At 27.6% G+C, this 20,899-nt stretch overlaps 2 protein-coding genes across 2 annotated transcripts; one reads left to right on the forward strand and one right to left on the reverse strand.

Moving 5' to 3' along the window:
• Positions 1–484: 484 nt before the first annotated feature.
• On the reverse strand, positions 485–20,867 carry LOC112594156. The gene is made up of 8 exons (XM_025338812.1): positions 20,785–20,867; positions 20,485–20,588; positions 16,818–16,958; positions 14,883–15,023; positions 12,763–12,887; positions 11,907–12,127; positions 6,551–6,825; positions 485–1,051 (listed from the first exon to the last, which is right to left on the reverse strand). Exons 1-8 carry the CDS (start codon positions 20,815–20,817, stop codon positions 742–744), a joined length of 1,350 nt encoding a protein of 449 aa, XP_025194597.1. The 5' UTR covers positions 20,818–20,867; the 3' UTR covers positions 485–741.
• On the forward strand, positions 18,071–20,576 carry LOC112594159. Its single transcript, XM_025338814.1, has 3 exons — positions 18,071–18,502; positions 19,958–20,029; positions 20,131–20,576. The coding sequence occupies exons 1-3, from the start codon at positions 18,428–18,430 to the stop codon at positions 20,389–20,391; spliced, it is 408 nt and encodes a 135-aa protein (XP_025194599.1). The 5' UTR covers positions 18,071–18,427; the 3' UTR covers positions 20,392–20,576.
• Positions 20,868–20,899: the final 32 nt, after the last annotated feature.

The raw sequence follows: 20,899 nt of genomic DNA on the forward strand, positions 1-20,899 counted from the left end.
TTATTATTATATTATAATGTTGAAACTTATATAATTGATAAAAGATTGTACTATAAAAGAAGAGCTTGTTGAAAAATGTTTCATTACTTCTCATAGTATGGTCACATATTATTAAATTATACAAATAGGTAAACAAGCAGTAATTTAAAACTAACATAATTATATTAAATTTATTAGTTAATATTATAATTATTTTTGGGTCTAAATTTGATGAATAAAATAAGGGCAATATTTTATGATATATTGAAATTTTTTATCTAAAAAAAAAGTGTTAAAAAATGTTAGTGTTTTTAAAATAGTGATGTGTGTTCACTCTCAAAGTTTTGAATTTTCTATATAATATATATAGCTGTTTACAGGAAAACTGTACGATTAAAACTTTGAGTTTGAATTAAATAAAAAATAACTTTTAGATTAATTTTTTTTTAAAGTGTTCGTAAACAAACCTTTGAAATAGTTCTAGACAAGCCTATAATATGTTTATATGTCTAATATAAATATTTTATAAATATTTGTCGATATAGACTACAGATATTTAGATACAAATTATTTTCAAAAATAAACATTAAGTAGTTTCGTGTCGCTACTCAGCGGAATTCAACACCTTTCCCCTTACCTATCTACTTTTGCTATGTTTAGTTGTCGTGCAATGAAGTGTGAGTTGCCCACCAAGTACTTTTATTAACTTGAATTGGGCTTATAAAGTTTAGAATTTAAGGAACTATAATAAATATAGCACTCTTAGCGATCACGACATTTGTGCCAACGGATACTATTAGCAGTTTCATAAACGCTGTTTTGGCTGTTGCGATCAACGTTACGAAATGGAATCGAAATTGTGGGTTGGTTAGATTTAGCGGTGACCAGCTCGACGAGCATGACAGCAGTGGCGACGATGACGGATAATCCAAGGACGATGAGTAGTCCACGTACGTGTCCAATGGTCACTCCGATGCTGTCGGCTTCAGTAAACGTCCAGTCACGAAACTGCCTAGACAGCCATTTCTTTTGCAAGTAGTCCACTATGCCGTTAGTGAGCAGCGACACCATTCTACATGGAAGACGACATCGGTTAAAACCATGTACACATTTTATATATATTGAAATGAAATCATTGTGTGCACTCATGATATATTGCTAAAAAAAATGTCGTGGTTTTAATTTCACGTAGATAATTGTGAATGGTAAAAATCTTACAAGTAAAAACAATATATTTGTGATTTCACTCGTAATCGTTATTTCTTAAATTTTATTGTGTAAATCATGTGTATACAAGTAGTTACTACTTTAAGAAGATCGTTATTGATTATTTATTGTGGTATTCCCCAACCTCCCTACCCTAAAAAAAAAAAATCATGAAAATGTACATTACACGTGATGTTTTTCACAAGACCAATTTGAATTATCTGAATTAAAAATACTTAGATATAAAATATTGGGTATTTTACGGCGTATACTTGACACGTATAACCACGTTTCATCGTATTTTTAGTGAATAAATGCTAAAAAAAACTAGAGAAGTAATTATATGTCGTATATCCTCTTCTTTCACCCTAAATACACAACTATATGTGTAATGCGTGACGGCAGTTATATCATTAACATACCATATTATAATCGGTGATAATAAACAACTGAAACATTTATTAAATTGATAACGGATTAGCCATAATCATTTATAAATTATTATAAAAATTACAATACATGACTACAGTTTATTTGTAAACAAATATTTCGGTATAAATTATTTGTCCAATAATTTTTATGACGATTACAACTGATACACGAATAAATCGTTTTAATTTTGACGACATGCCTATGGCTTTTTAACTGTGGTATGTCACTCATCATTTAATCGTTGTATAGTTGATTAATAGGTAATACATATACAATATTTATTTTGGTTAGTAATAATTACAATACTCGTATATTGACTTAGAATTAAAAAAAAAATAATTTTATAAGTGATATCATAGTTAAAATTATTTAATAAGTGTAATACTTAAATTAATAATCAATATGGAATTTTATACATTTGTTTTCTACTAGAAAATTCTATACTTCCCTGTGAATTTTCAGAAGTGAAAAATAACAATAAGATCATAGCCGATTTCCGTTTGAAATCTCGAAACGAATAGATCTGCTGCAGTAGTAGGGCAGTGAAGTATATGTTATCCTATAAACTGCTGAGATGTCGATACTATGTTACATAATAATATAATATATATAATTTAGCGTCACTGCAGCAGCTGTTTTCGACTTTCATAATAATATATTATAATGGTGTGTGACACCGTGCGTTATTTCTATCATTGAAATATATTGTACTTATATTACAAACAAAAAGGAACGAAATCGACTGAATCCGATAGGAAAAAACACTAATACGTGTGGTCATTTTTAAAGTTATAATTACTGGTTCAAGTAATATTAGTTAGGTTCTTTTTTTTTTTTTTTGTTTAATCTGAAAGTGGTTAAAAGTCTAGTTAAGCAATTTTTTTCAAAAAATTACAGGTTTTACAAATTTGTAAAAATATTAAGTTTGAATAATTGTTCAATTTACTATGCAAATTCATAAGATCGAAATTTAAGCTACCTTTTAGACTGTTTTATTTCTTTTATAAATATTTCAAATGTGATAAATGGATAACAAATTGTATTCCATTAAATTTCTTCACTTGAGTGAATTTATATACTTAAGTCACTTATTAAATAATTGTTGCTTTTACTGTTTCTCGCAATTATTATTTGTTATCGAAATGTTTTATCGATTAGTCATCCGGATAATGGCTGGTGTTGGAATACGCTTTACTAAAATAGTAATATTATAACCACGCCGCGTAACTCTATCTGGCGGACGTATGAAGCCAAGCTGTGGCCTGGAACCAACAGTCGGGCGACGGATCGCGCTCATCACCGGCTTCGCTCGACCGAATTGGAGATGATGCGACGACGAACGAAAGATGAACCCCCCCATCCCCTCCGGAAAACTACCTACATAATATTATAATATTATTTTCGATCGGACATTTTTTATTTTCACGTGTGCGCGATCAGCGAAAAATTTGTGAATTCTCGTCGCCGGTATGATATTGTTATGCAGAGGTATACAACAATGTCGTGCAAAAAATGATATACGATATTTATTTTCTCGAATTTTAAACAATGGTAGTGTGTCGTAGCCATTTTACGGCTCCTCGTGACGTATCCCCGTGGGTCGAGTAGGTTGACCACGTGCATATATAGCATAATACTATCGTGGAACATTATATATATAAATATGATATGATATATTGTTTTGCATATAACGCGCGTACAGAAAAGTATTTTATTTTTCGAATAAATCGAGTTGGATATCTATTTATATTATATTATGGCGCATATTTTGTGAAATATTAATGTTTTCGTTTATCTTATATAGTTCAGGGTTTTTCACAATCATGTGCTATTACTTTATTATACAAATCCGTTGTCTCATAATCATTTGTTAAAACCATATTTTGATTTACGGCATATGCCTATAATTTTAGATTTTAAATTTTAATGCATACGCGTTAATCATACGATGTCGCGCTTTTATTAAAACTTTCAGCGTATATTATATTATCTTGTATGATTATTTTTAATTAGAGATTGTGACATAGGTTGGGTGAGTGTAGAAAAATATGTATAGTCTCAAATATAATATAACGGGTATGGCGTAGATGAGAAACATATACATCCATAGTATCGTAAACGAAATTAAACTTGTTATGATTAATAAACCACTGTTGGGTTCAAATAAGTAATTATACGCTTCCATCGATAATCATCAAATTTTAAAATTTTGATTACTTGTTTTTGTAATCATTATTATTACGTGTTCACATTTCGGAAGTCAATAGAAATTTATAGTAAATATCTATATTATAGGTCTTCGTAGTTAAAATCATTGTAATTAAAAACTATATGAATAAACGAGCTTAATAACGTGTTGTGTGGATATCTACTCACAATTTTCCCGCGAACAAAAATCATTGGAATATTTCCTCTGGTATCAAGTTACCAAACAGTGCTGAAACTGTTGTTACATTATACAAAATAGTTTCATATGTTGCTGTATTAATTATTATTATAGGTAGAAGCGGTCGATATGATATTGGTATACTTATTTATAATCTCACCTAAATAATATATTTGTGCATTATTTAAATTTAATTAGGTTTTATTATTGATTAGTTTATTGAGATATTATATTGTATGATTCACATTAAATATGTATTTTATAGGAAAGGATTTTTTGACAACCCATAACGTGATGGAGTAGTGGACGACAGACGAGCATCAATAATTAATTCCATTCACGCCGTGCCTTTATGTATAAATGATTGCAGGATAGAGACACTAAAATAATTATGCGCAAGTTACTATGATAGATGCATCCGCTGTATACTATTTGACAAGTCAGACTAAGTTGAGTTTTGTTTTGATTTTCTTTTGTTATCACATTCCATTGTACTTTAATATACAATATGCGATACAATTATTAACCAATGTTTAATTAGGCATTATGAAGTACCTATAACCTATATATAACATGGAAAATTTACTAAATTACTTCATTGTACTTTTTACGAGTAACAGTTTATAAACGATTATTTTAACACTAAAAGTTGTTAAACTTTTTAAGGCTGACATGGATAGACTGATAAAAAATGGTTACTTGTTTCCATGGAAATACTGCAGAGACTATAATAATGACCATGATTTTACCATTTTAATGGTCAGATATAATATAGTTAAAGTTGCACTTAAGCCCGATTTTTACTAAGATTTAGAGTTTTACATACGTAAAAAGAGAATATGAAATCTTATTTTAAAAATTGTATTATTTCATTTATAATACGATTTAAAATTGTATGTTTCATATTATAAAAATAGTGAAAAAATGTTTTAGAATTAAAATACTTACCTATGTAGAGATTTCAGATTAAATATTTAAGATATATATATATATATGTTACGGTAAATCATGTTAAATGGAAATTAACGTTATTCACCGGTTATTAACGTTATTTACCAAATATACAGGTAATTATCGTTATAAACTGGATAATCACGTTAATGACCAAATACACAGGTAATTGATGTTATTAATCAGATAAGCGCATGAATCTCAAATACTACAATTTGAAAAATTATGTAAGTACACAGATATTTTTAAAAATAGAATAAATGCATTATTATTTTTTATTTATTTTTACAAGTTTTACTCCCATGACATTTAATATAACATAATTTTTCAGCCCCAAGGTAGGCACAATGCTTATTATTATTACAACTAGTCTTGCAATGACAACGCTGGTACCTTCGAGGGCTCGCAACCGAATTATTACTAGCTACTTCCCTCAGTGTCAACTATCTACCATCTGCTAATTTTATCACATTGTCCATGTCTAATAGATTTTATTTGCAAATAGCTATTTTTGGCATGTGAAATAATATTTAAGACAACTATATTCCGTACTTATAAAATAATAAAACAAATTTTAATTTTAATAGTATATTTTTTCATTAAGAATTAACTTACAGAGTTTGTATAAATCATGTTCAACTTGAGTGACAACTGATAGTATATTTTGCATAGAACCACGAGCTCTATCAACGTTTGGTATAAATACACATACAGTTAAGCCTATCTCAAGCTGAGGAAATTTTTCTTTAGAAAATTTCATCATTTCTTCTCCTTGTTTTTCTAAATTTTTTTTTGAATTTTTACATGCAATACAAATATTTTCTTGACAATCATCAAAAAAATATTTAAAATAATTTTCAAATATTTATATTTTAGTTTTATTTTTGTTATATTTAAAATTCAGAAATTTATCGTTAAATAATTAAAAAATATTTAAGTACCAAGTTCCGAATTTTTTTCTGCGATTTCTATGATTTAATTTCTGATTTTGTCTTCTTTGATGATTGGTTCTTTGGTTATTTTTTAAATCTTTCGCAATAACCTCTTTTATTTTATAATCAGATCAAAATTTCCCAAATCATACGGTTATTAACGTTATTCACTAGAAAATAACGATAATTCCCACATTCGTAGGTAAATAACGTTAATAACCGGCGAATAACGTTAATTTCTGATATAACATCATTTACCGTAACATATATATATAATAATTTCAGAAAATCTTAAGAGTTTTTTTTTTTTGTTAGTGTAATCACTGCTCGTAGTTTTGATTTGGTTTTTAAAGGAATGGTTTAGTCTCATGATCTTTTGATGTACTAGGGTGTTGCAAAAATAACACTATTTTTGTCTGCTACTTCTAAAAGACGTTCTATTCTGCCGAATTCATTTAAATTTGAATTAACCGACGTGTATAGTAAGAAAGCGAGTACTTCAAAAACATTTGTAAACATAAATATATAATATGTTAGGCTACGCAGTTTTTTTCACGCCGGGCTTCACGAATCATAGACACTGTCCGGGCATATGTCCTTAACGCGATTACACCGTGTATGGTCATTGCGTATATTACGTATATTATTACATAAATATACTTGCATCTCGTTAATCAGGGGCGTGTATGGTGATCCTTTGACCGTCAGTACTGACGCGTAAGCTACCGCGTGACGACCGGCCACTGACATCACTCGGCACCCATCCTGGTAGCTCATAGCCCTGGCCATCACCATGGGCGTCTCTAACACCAACAGAGCTTGATCACTGCACACCGACTTGGCCATCACATCGATGTCACCGTACTCGTACTGGGGACACGGCGGAACGTTCACCACTCCCAGCCATCGTTCCATTAAAAACGTATCCGTCTCGTTCGCCTGCAGGTATAAATAATTGTTATCGCATACTCGTATTTGATAATATATTTGCTTATAGGTACTTAATCGTAGTACGATCGTGTGACATACATCATAATATACAGACAGGCGCGTAATTAGTGGGACTGTGTTTTTATACAAGTCCAAAGCCGATTAAATATGCAACAGGCGCATAAAAAAATCTAAAATATTATTCGAAATCCACTACTATACAATATACATATTATAATTTATGCATTTTTTTATGATCGTTTTAGTTCAATCATGCTTAGTGGATACAACTAAATTTTAATGAATATAACTACGCATATTATTTTTAGTAATAATTTATTAAAAATATTCATTTAGGTACATATATTATATAAACATGTCATGTCCTATTTAGATAAAATAATAAAATTTTACGTTAACTTACTTGTTATAATATGAAAAACAAACACGAAAAGTAATTTTTTTTATTAAGTATAATCAAAATGAACTTTTTTAGGAATGTTATCTTAAACATCAACTATTTTAGTTATACATATAAAAAAAGTTAATTTAATTACAAAATTTTAATTAAATAATAGAAAAAATAATCGAAATATCATATAGTTTTATAGTTAAAAGTATATTTTAAAAATAATTGAGATCATTGATTTTTTTTTTTTTTAAATATCTCTTTACTATAATAATTGTTAATAAATGCATTATAACTTTATTTTTAATACCCTTATAGGATCATACAAATATAAAAGAGTTGAAAAATATATATAAATCGATTTTTAACGAAACTACTGAACTGCATTAACTGAATTATTGAGTAGAGTGCAAGTTAACGGATATAGTACTTAGAAATTGACTATACAAGTTGTATACATCTACTATATATATATACGCAATGCAGTTATGTCATGTTAAATTATAACCATTTACCAAGGCATCATACATCATTTATTAGTTTATATATCTACAATAGATAAGTCAAATACTTTTATAAATTAAAATATTCAAATAGTCAAATTTCATGTTATAATAGTAAAATGATAAATCCATAATGTCCCTGAAACACATCTATATCATATTTTTTTTTATCTCTTACACTAAACGCAGCATTTATCGTATTGTATAGAGAATTTATATTATGTGTTACTTTTCCATGCCTAAAAGTATATCTGCATAAGTATGGCAGAATACAAACAACAAATTTTTCTAATATTCTAAAATGAAAAATAAAAATAAATTTTTGTTTTAAGGCGTGCAAATTTAAAATTTAAAAATATAAGTAATATAATTTTATAATTATATTTCATTTAGTACAGTTTTCCTAATAAATTATTTCTCAATTTTAATTTTCTCGAATTTAGTATTCTAACTTTAATATTATTTAAAAAAAAAAAAATGTTTTCAATATATTTTTTTGAAATTTTAAAATTTTATATTTCTTAAAAATAAAATTCCAATTTAATTTTTGTAAGATACTTTCATGTACCACCAGGACCGTTTTAAGTAGATAGCACCGGTGAAAAATTTCTTATGGGTGAAAAAATTATCATTGATAATAAATAAACAAACATTAATTTTTTTTTTTTTTTTGTAAAGACAAAGATTTCTCTCAAAAAATATTGTACATTTTATTATATTATATATTTTTTAATTTACACATTCACATATTTTTGATTCTACATAAATTCCCTCAATTTAGTATGATTTCTCAATTTTATTCAGATCATTTTTTCCTGCATATATTCAGTGTCGGAACTTTAAATGAAAGTAAACATGAAAAGTTTAATATTGAAAAATCTTTCCGAAATAAAATGGTCCGCTCGGGATGAAGCATGCAAAGCTTTAAACCAAATTTAGGATAATGTTAAATGTTAAACAAAGTCTTTGTAGTATATCACTTATCAGAAAATATAATACTCATGATGAAACTTTTGGTTTACTTAAATTAATGAACTTTTTTGAAGTTACCTTAGTATTACTATTTTGGGGTGATTTATTTTAACAGTTCAACGTGGTAAGTAATTATCCACAATCAGTCAATATTGATGTATGTACACTGTATAACAAATATAAAGTATTGATATAAATGTTATAAATCTCTGTTGACTGTTCTGATAATATGTTTCAACGTTATGAAGAACTAGCAATGAAAAATGTTCTGAAAATCGTTACGAAACGATTTACAAATGTAAAAAAAGATTAAAACATCATTATAAAACAATTAATACTAATGAAAATGTAATCAATTTAGTAGGTAGTTTTAAGTTAAAAATAAATAAATATTTTGTGCTTGTGATTCTACAATAGAAGAATTAACAAGTCAAAAGTAGCTCATGATTATCAATTATGTCATAACAAAGTATGGTTTTTTTAAAGAATTACAAAAAAAAAAAAAAACCCATCAGAAGTTCGTGTTTAAGTTGAACATTTGTGCTCAATGTATAAAAAAGATTTGGACGTAACATTTATTAATGATGTGTTCATTTTTAAAATTATGTTCAAAACTCTCCATTAACTATAGGTAATTGCTATGAAATATTATATTAAAAATAGAAGATTTTATTCGAAGACATTTACCCGTAAGTGAGAATTGTTTTTTACACATATTTCTATGTACTCCTTGTTTAAATCTCTGACGGTCATTTTCAACTCTATGGTGCATAAAAACATATTTAAGGTCAACAATATCTAAACATAGATTAAACGCACTTTCAATATTAAATATTTTAACAGAAATAACAATAAAAATTAAATATGAGGATATTATAAATGATTTTGCTGATTTTTAATGAAGAAAAAAAAATTGTAAAACATATCATATTATTTATAATTATTAATTATATGTATTATGTATTATTATGAGTATTATATAGTAGAAACTAGGTAGATAGTACCTAAATCATAAGTTAGTTAGAAACTTGTGTTTAACCTAATATTAAAAAGACATGTAAAGAGTACATACTCATTTAAAATTGCTAAAAATTAACTACAAATTAAATTGTCAACGAGAAAAGGGAACATAAAAAATTAATTAATTTTATGGCCTCCTGTGAAAAAAAAAACTTTGGCTACCATCACTATGATATTAAAAAAAAGTGTTGAAAAAGAAAGTCACAAATATTGTGTCCGCGAGTGCAAAATTCCAAATACGGCCCTGTAGTATATCTTTATGAAATAATCATGTATTTTCACGTCAAGTTAAGATTATAGCTTATATTATTGACAATATATAATATTTAATATATATATAGGTATACGTTTATTTTTATTTATTATTATCATATCGTTAAATTAATAATCTAAAAAAATGGTACTCGTCTGTAATCATTATTATAGTTGGATTAATCGGATAAATGGTTGCCAATTGGTTGGTATAGAGTTATACCTTTCAATTACTGATCTGACTAGTTCAGTTTCATTATGAGTTTTGCGGTCATCACCGCAATTTGTGATTTTTTATTAATTAACTTGTATATTTTTCGTACATAAATTCGTATTTACACTAAGCTTATTCATTTAAATTATGGTTGAAATTATAAATTAAAATGGAAGAAGAAAGCTTTTTCATTTTGATGAATATCTTAATTATAAACATTCCAAAAACCATGATTGATTTTATTAGAGTTATTGTAAAAAGGGAGAATGTTCTGCTCAGGTTATCATGGGTAATTTTGGATAAAATATAATAATTTATAAAAGATTTAAAAATTCTATACATAATCACACACTGAATTTAGAAATAATTAATGCCTCAAAAGTTATGACAGATATAAAAGAAAATCCCGGAATATCCTGAAGCACCCCCAGGAGAAAAATTTTGAGAATAGATTTGTGGATTGTACAATCTGTTATTTTATCGGAACTTGCTGAACGTCAAAATATAAGGAAAGATATAAAATTACACGTGTAACAAATATGCCTCCAAATTCTCAAAATATGGAAGCATTACTTGAATTACTGATTAAGTTTAAACAAACTATACCATGCGAACCATAAATTATTACTATATGATTCATTCGAAGGTATTGATTATCAATTAACAAGTGAGAAAATATTAATTTTTGCAACAAAAGACAATTTGAGACTCTTGATGAATAGTCCTAGTTGGTTAATTTATGTAACATTTAAAGTTGTTCCAAAAATATTTTTCAGATATTTATTATATTAGAACACATCATAGATACAACTAAAGGAATTGATCAAGTTCCGTTGGCGTACATACTACTGGAGTAAAAAAAAGAAGTAGCGAACTTCAAAATATATGAAGTTACATATTCAAAGTCCTGAATTTTGAAATAAATATTGTAAAACCGCAATTCGTGATGATGAATTTTGAACAATCAATAATAAATACGAAAAAGAACATAATTGTAGTTAAAATTCTTGTTTGCTTATTTTATATTTGTTAAAGTCTTTATCGCCATATTTAGGCAGAATTATTACAAAGTCAATATAAAAATCTAAAAAATTGTAGCTTAAAGCTCGCAACTCAGATGACCGGTGCTTTTGTATTTGTTCCATCATAAAAAGTAATAGAAAGTTTGATGATTTGTTAGAAAAAATACTAAATGAATACAGTTAAAAAATATTTTGAGGTAAATTACATTTTTTATGAACTAATATATCATATAATATACTAAAATAGCTGCTTATATTTTGTATAATTATATAATGTTTAATTCTTAACGATAAACAAATTACATTCATGAAAGGCAAGCTAATGATTTAAATAGAGAAATTGAATCTAAGAAAATGTATAATACTGTTATTATTTTTTATTTATCGTTTTTTTTTTTATATTTTTATGTTTTTCAAAGTGGAATAACTTTTAACTTAAACTTTTCGATTCTATCACACGTGAAACTTTTTTGTTCTGTATATTATTTTATAATTAAGTAAAAACTAACTATGCGGCTTTAATGTGAGCACCACTTGTGAGTTACTTTCAATTATTATGTATTATTCAAATGTATTTCAGTTTTCATTTTTCTTTAAAATTGGATTAATAAATTGACCTATATCAAACCTTAAAAAACATAGGTGTCAGCGTCCTCTTAAAAATTATTATTAATAATATAATTATATGTTATAGTCACTTTAAATAGCAAGTATCCAAAGCTGTTGCGTCGCACGCACACCACGTGTGTTCGAAGCCTAGACAGCGACTCCAACGAAGGGATGGCCAGGTCAGATTTGTCAACAGTCAACCGGGAAAACAACACAGCTGAATATGACGTGCTAATACACAGCCCGAATAGCAAGGTGACCCAGGAAACAACGCGCACGGAACAGGCGTTGGTATTGACGGTGTGAAGTCCTACAAATAATAATGATCGAGATAGATTGATAGTGCAATTATTAGTTATTATCGTTTGTATTATATGATTAGGAAAAAGCTTAAAATATATTTAATTATGCATTTATACTAAGTGTTACTACATAATACGAATATATAAGATTTTTACTGTTGAACATTTTTTCTAAACTAGTACCTACACATAATGTGTGCGTTAGGTATGAAACATTTCATTATTTCTCTATGGGTAAAGTAGAATCGAATTTATTGATAAAATTTTAAATTTTAGTAATTATTATCATTTATTTTTAGATATTTTTATGTCATGATACTGCAGTAATTCACAAATTAACAACGGATATTAAAACATAGGTAATACAAATCTTAAAAACGTTTGGTTTTAACTTATTACGAGTCTTGAGATAGACTCGGAGATAAAAATTTATCTTATTTTAATACTTGTACTTTTTATAAATATTTAAATTTTTAAGTTGTTTCACTGTTAATTACTGTGTGTTAATTGTTCTAAAAGCAATGCAGTATCACAGTCCATCGACGCCAAAATCACGGTTTGCGGTCAACCATCACATTAAACTATGTCCGTACGCGTGTTCTTAGTTCTTACACATAAATGTTATTACGTATGACGGATATACCTTGACTGCAAATTGATCCCCATACGATGAAGAAATAGGATATCAGACTAGGAGATTTGGTAGCCGATCGCTGCCACTTTTGCGGTTGTACCACAGATACGTCGTCCACTGACAATATAAAATATCTAAAACACAAAAACTATCATTCTTGCATATGCTAGGATATAGGATATTCCGTACTATTAGACACTATTAGCAAAAAATCAAATTGAAAAAATTTAACCAAGACATTAATTATCCGTTTCTTATCACCCTCTAAAAAAAAATCGCGTTGTATAATTTGTACAAAAGTTTATACTCACGTGAATTTACAAAAAAGAAAGCGTGCACTTAAAAACTATTATAAGATCTCACGTAATTATACAAATAAGTATATTTTAATATAGCCATGTCATTCTTTTCAATCGAATTACACGGTAAATCACATTGTTGAAAATATAGTACCTATATAAAATACATAAAATATTTATATTTTCTGCTTGTTTATCGCAAATATACACGAACTGCAGGAAAATAATAATTCGAATTGATAGTATTTTTATGGACGATCTGCTAGAAAATATGTAATAAAGAAAGAAATAAAAATTACGACTTTTTTTTTCGCGGCAAAGTTCGCAATGTCAACTGGATTGACGGACTTCACGCCCAAGCTCTAAAAGCGTGCGGTTGGATCCTAAGATCCTGGTACAAAGCTCACGACCATCATAGAGGGGTGAAAAACGTTCAGTCACACACACATACACATAGACCTACGCACACATATATACTACGCTATTGATTTTACCCCTCTCTGATAATGCACGAGGACCCTGCATTATTCGAGCGTTTGCAAAGGTTACATTTGCATATTGTTGTACCGGCTTGAATATCGTCTTACTTTAGATTTTACATACAATATTTATATACATAGTATTCGTTTCGGCCAGCAAACAGTTTAAACCGAATGGCCGATTCGTTTTATTTACGTGTACAATAATTATACGTGATTATTCATAATTTTTTATATCATATGACACGAAATTCTCGAGATCGTACATTAGACCACTCGGTTGAGGTGTAAGTATACACGTTGACTACTCAATCTATTTAATTTATTCTCTCACACGAATATATTGTTCACTTTTATAACCTATATACATGCTCTAAAAGTATACAAATTGAGATTATCTTTTATTTTATTGTATTTTAAATTTTAAAATGTTTAAATGAGTCTAATATATAATAATTACGACTGCACTTAATAATGTGTAGCACAAATATTTTATGAAAACATTGTTTTTAGTTAAGATTATATCGCATTTAATAAAACCCCACACGTGACAATTTTATAAAAATAATTCATTTTTTGTGTTTAGCAGCAATGTATTTAAAACTTAAATGTAAATATCTATATTTTTATGAACCAAATATCATATGAAAATTACAAACAGTATATTTATTCAAGTTATTTAAACTAAAAAATTATTAATGATAGGTTTATTTTTATATTTTAATTAAAAGAAATGATTCTTAAAGCTATTTTATTTGATGAAAAAAAAAGATGAAACTAATTAAACTAATTAATATAAATTGTTCTTATTATATTTCACGATATTTTGTATTTTTTTGTATTATTATTTTTATCATTTTAATAAGTTCAATTTGTTTTATTTTAATAAGAAATATTATGCAATATTATATCGTTGAAATTTCACAAAATTAAATTTTTACAAGATTGAATAAATATTAATTTAAATGTATCACTATTATAATATAAAGAATATATTATAAGTACATGATTATAAAAAACTGGTTGTATGCATATTATATCATAAAGATAATATTATCTATAAAATAGATATTTTTTCTCCGTCAATAAAAGGAATAAAAACGACCAATATTCAATTTGCTTCGTCGGTCATAAACTCATAACGTATAAATATTTATGACTTGTAGCTGTAATATATATATACATAATATTATATTATAGGTTCCGACCTTTTCTCGCTCTATAATTATACACGTGCGGCAGTAGCAGTTATGCATACGTGAACGCAGCTTACTTATTTAACGGAATATAATATTAAACAAGATAGTTTGTGTGTGTGTATTCTATCATATTTGATTTTTACATTGCTCACCTAATTTTCGCGACGAACCACATACATACGACGATCACGAACATCGTCAACAAAAACGCTGCCCATACTTCCGGACTCCAGGTAACCAAGTACGACAACGAAGTAGCTCGATTGACGGTGTACTTTGCGTACAGTTCGTACCTGAAAGATCAAGACGATACATCCCGGTTAGTTCTATGAATTTTATACGGTATTCGCTTATGTCAAGACAACGGTTCGTTGTAGATAATACATTTTTGTAATATTATCTTATAATTCATAATACAGAGCGATTCTTTTATTGAACAACACTAATTATTTTAAAATTTATTAAGGATCTTAAAAATATACTTTTCAATATTTTTTATTGTTATATTTTTTTTTTAAGTTTTTACTTTTTTGCATGAAAACATACATTTTTAATTTCATATTCTAAAACAGAATATTTTTTGGGATATTTCGATACATAAAAATTGAAATTCAGATGAGTAGTTTATAAGTTATAACTATTTAAAGTTTAGATGAGCCAATTGGAGAGGTAAGAATTTACCCCAACCCCACTAATGTTGATCTGCTACTTCGCTTACTAAAACTTTTAATAATCAATTCATAAATTACTCGTCCAAATTTTGATCAAAAATATTAAAAATATATTATCATGAAAAAATGTTGTTTTAGACTAGGAATAATATAAAAAATTATTTAAAAAAAACATAAATAGATTTTAAAATAATGAATTTTGTTCAATAGGATTACTCAGTATATGACATGTATAAAATAGAACACGGGTTTCTCAAATTTCATATTGAAATTAACTTTTTGCAAAATTAAAATTAAATAACGTTTTTAAAATTTAAATACTTTATTAATGACATAGATTTTTTTTAAATTTTACAATGCACAGTTTTAGTGTAATGTATAAGTACATATTGTATAATTAAACATGGGTAATCAGATATAATTAATACAAAAATAGTGATTATAGTGAGTATTACACTTTGTATAACATATGTATAAAATAGGTACAAATTTCCAATAATACGAGTATATTACATTTTGTAAAACAAAAGCATAACATAACATATTGTTACAAGTCATAAGCATCCCCAGAAATTTTTCTAGGGGGGGACAAAATTAATTTAAAAAATAAATGAAGATTTTTTATACATTTTATTGATAGTATATTATTATGTTCCATTATCATTACATTTAGGTATTGTTATTATACATCTTACTTATAGAACATTATTAATTTTTATCATTAGTACATTAAATTATTACAATTAAATAACAAATTTAAAATTCTAGGGGAGCAAGTGCCCTGTTTTGCTCCCCCCCCCCCCCTTTGAGGACGCCCATGTTATAAGTTCTTATGCAATTTTCACTATTTTATTAAATGTACGTGTAACGGTATATTTATTATACATACAGTTCAGTACAACTATAACTATATGATTCACGTCTGATAGTCGTTCACATTTAAATTTTAAACAGCGTTCGTGATTTTATGTTTTAATGCTTTCGAGATTTTACGGTATTACAATAAATAATTCATATAATATACTTATAGCGGTTGTGTGTATAGGAATTGCGTTATCCATTGCAGTACAATAAATGCTTTTACATAGAAGAAACCCGTAAACAGAAATATATAGAGTACCTATAGCACATTAGACGATGTGTACTTAAATATTATTTACTTATAATAGCATTATTGAAAAATTTATGATGATTTAAAGCCTTTCAGAAATCGGATTTATATCTTAAAATATTTTCTAATGATGAAAGTTGACAATTCATAATAATTTTCGAATCGACGGGCGCTTGGTGCATTGCTGTAGCCATGAAAATAATTTACATTACTATTTACAAAATAATATATCCATTATAGTACACTATACACCATTCTTGTGACATTTACAAGTATATATAATACATACATAAATAGTAACGTACCATGTTTTAAAAATCGGAATTGAAAAATCAAAATCCTGTACGTCAGTAGTGGTGACCACAATCGGCACCAAGAGGACGTCACCAGTGTTTTCTTTCAACATTAATTTGCCTGCAGTGAAGTCTCCACGCACGTAATTGCTCCTACTCGTAAACAGATATATTTAAATCAGAATAATGTATATTACATGCTTGTACGATATTTGAAGAGGCAAAACGTAGATTACCACATTCCTCTTTAGAGCAGGGCCATATTTTTTATACGTATTTACTTTTATTGGTACCTATACCTGCACAATTGTTATAAATTGGCAAATAAGTAAATATACTACAAAACGTGTATTAGTGTAAAAAAAATTCATGAAATTGACGATATGAGACATAAAGGGGTGGCCGCCGTATCTAGTGTTGTAATAAAATATGTTACCGCCCCCACTTCTCATCACCTTTGATAGAGCCAAGGGCAGACACGCCCATTGTTACACATTATTAAGAAACACTGAAAAGTGAATACACAATTTTTTAAATCGCATATTTATATATACATTATACACGCATATAAAATATGAATAATATACAACATAATTACTATTAATACATCATAATTTAGACGTTTTTTTTTATTTTGCTCTCTCTTCAAATAAAAAAAAAAAAACTAACTTTATTGAGCGTTTTTCGGTTAGATACTATTATTACTGTTTTTTTGCATATAATTTACACATAATATTGTTAAATATTACTTACATTTACTCGAGTGAACGATACATTGTAATATTCGCATTAATTACATCTAGTCGCAAGTATATATATTTATATATAATATATACATATATATATGTATGCATGTATGTATATATGGTAGGTATGTGAACCAGTTGTCATAATAATAATGTTAATAATATCATCATCGCATAACTGTCGCGGTTGTATGACGAACGAAGATGAATAGATACTATATCTATAAGTAAATATAAACCGCTGTACACACACATAATATTACCTGTCGTTATTTGCTTGACATCAATTTATCGGTCTCGACGGGAGAAAATTTTTTTTTTTTTTAAATGCTAAACACCTCGTTTTACAATTTAAAATTCGCAAACACACGCGTGTATAATTGCTCGACGTTGTTACGCGTGGAGAGGAGGTATACTATGTGTATATATAATTATCACGTTTATGTATAAATATATATATATATAATATATATATACACGCACACCGGTACCAGAAACGTGGTATACAATAGCACTGTTCTGGCATTTTGTTTTTTGTGTTGTGTTTTTTTTTTTTTTTTATGTTTTGGTTTTTACATTTTCAATGACACGTTTATTGTGTGTTGCACGACCCGAACATATAACCGTCTCTACGCGCACGCCGTGAGAACTGCCAGGCGCCATATAAATTTCCAATTAACCGCGTCGTTGTTTGTGCTCCGACCGCCGAAGCGAAGAAGACTTATCTGCCTACGCCGCCGTCCCGTGTGTCCGTGTACGAGTAGACGATAGCTGGCGTACCTTCGTAGCTATTCCATTCGCGAGATCACCGTACGATCGTAGGTAATTTACATTATTATAGTATAGTGTACTGTCGCCGGGTCAGAAATCGCAGCGATGCCCGCCAACATGAAGGGATATTGGATTTTCGTCCTTTTGTGCTTGTCTTTTGTCGGAGAACTAGTGCTCGGTGTAAGTTGTCGTTGTCAATAGATATGTTATGTACAAAATTATGATTACGTAGTCGCTCATTATTATAATGAAATTACCTATACCTAAATGCATAATATTATATTTAAACTATACTATTTACTTGTTTAATATATAGATATAAGTAGTAGGTAGGTAATACGTATACATAACACATACGTATGAGCGATTCATCCACGGACACGCTCATCAACCCGATTTAATCTCATATTTAGTTGTACACTTATTCAAATTATGACTTTAATCGCCCGTTTAAAAATCATAATATTTTTAAATGTAATAGATCCTATATAATATTAATCACTAGATATAGGTAATTACTAATTAATAATATCTAGTCAAGTGCCTATACTCTATATTACACTATTGCCTATTATTATTTGGATTTATTCAAAATTATAAAATTAATGTAGGTACCCACTACTTATACTTATTGATATCTTAAATTGTACTTAAGTACATAACCTAAAGTCTGAAATTTCTGTATTTATTACCCTTATTCAAAAATTAAATATTCTTTTGCCGTATTAGAGTTTGACTTGTATAGTAAGTATCCTTAGTGGTTAGCGTAACTTGGTAACTGGGGAATGGGCAAAATATTTTGTTCACCAATATACCTAACTTAACCTAATTATTTGGTTTTACATAAGTTTTTAAAGTCATTTTATAGATCAGAAAACAATTAGAGGTACTCTACCCTTAAATAATATTAAGTAGGTATTTAAAGTTCATTAAAAATGTTTGAAAAAGATAGCAAATAGGTAGGTATTGTGACGATAATCCTGTAATCATAATTCATAAAATAATATTCCTGAGATATTTTTGTTATCCATATAATGTAATATAATACGTCAACATACTATAGAACATAAGAAACGTGAAATAAATGCGCTTTAGGTGTAATAATCTAAGAAAAAAAATTGTTATCTTATTAACCTACCAATGATGTTAAATATATTGCATTCTTTCTTTATTTCAGAAGATTAAAATATTTTAATTTATAGCATATTTAGGGAGGAGGTAAAATAACACCTTAATCTATTTAAAATTCCATCATTACAATTATGTTATTGCCTATGATTTCCAAAAAGTAAAATCTAAATTTGATCGAATTTCGAGGTTGATATTTCGGTAGGTAATTATCTACAATGTAGATTCTACATAATAATTTTCATAAAAATAATTTTCTTGACAATTTACATGAAGATAGTCATTTGAACAAAAAAAAATATAGCACAGTGCACTTTTTTTGTTAATATTTAAAAACATTGCTTTTAAGCATAACTGCATAGGCATAGGTTTGCTTCGAAATGCTATATAAAGTGATAAAACGGGAGTGAACATGTATAATGAATTACTTTTTTTACACACATCATCTGTATACACTATAATTTGGCAGTATGATTTTTATCTTTAATTTTTTACGTTCTAATTTAGAGTTTGTTCCCTCCAATTCCTCCAAACAATCAAAATCCATCGCAACCAGACGTCGTGCCTCCACAACAAGAAGTAAGGAACGTGTATTCTTAACTGTCTTTGCAGTTTTTATGTACATTTTAAAATTTAATGTACATAGTCTAGTATTAATCATAAATTGAGTATGATTTAAGGTCAATTGGCCATTAAACAATTTAGCTACACCTGAAGTGATCGTCGTTGGAGAAACCACGCTTAATACCAGAGGGATCCAAATGGAACAAACTAAAGACAGGCCGTCAGAAACCAGTCTAAAAGCTGAAGAAATATTACCAAAAGCTATTGTTATTGAAAATGAACAAAAATCAGTTGATAAAATTGTAACCAGAAGTAATGCAGAAATGAAAACTAAAGATATTCGACCAACAACAGATAACAAAACACTTGATTCATAATAAACTTAATATATAATTTTTTCAAATAAATATTTTATTATAAATATTAATCATCACTTAAAATTGGAGAATAAAAATATAAATTAATTGTACCTGATTTCTAGACGTTTTTCAATGATTTTCCAAATTTCACCTACATATCCTGAGACATCATTAATCTTACCATCATTTGTCATTAACAACAAATATGGTGGCATCTACATGTCAAATATATCAAAATTATATTACAATAATATTCAGAAAATATAAAGTATTATCTTAAGTTTAGAAATGTTTAATTTGATTAACAATTTAAAAATTAATTAAATACAATTTTAAGCTGCTTATATGTAATTAAACATAGGTTTTATTAAAATAATCTGTTTAAACTTAAATAATTAAACATTTACTTACATGATCAACTATCACATTGAGCGTCTTGGACATTTTCAAAAACTATACTGGAATACATAACGGTTACATGTCTGTATACAATAAAAAGCTCAATATAAACATTTCAATAATAGAG

The sequence above is a fragment of the Melanaphis sacchari genome, unplaced genomic scaffold (genome assembly GCF_002803265.2).
Source record: "Melanaphis sacchari strain LSU unplaced genomic scaffold, SCAv2.0 Contig221_pilon_pilon, whole genome shotgun sequence".
Lineage (NCBI taxonomy): Eukaryota > Metazoa > Arthropoda > Insecta > Hemiptera > Aphididae > Melanaphis > Melanaphis sacchari.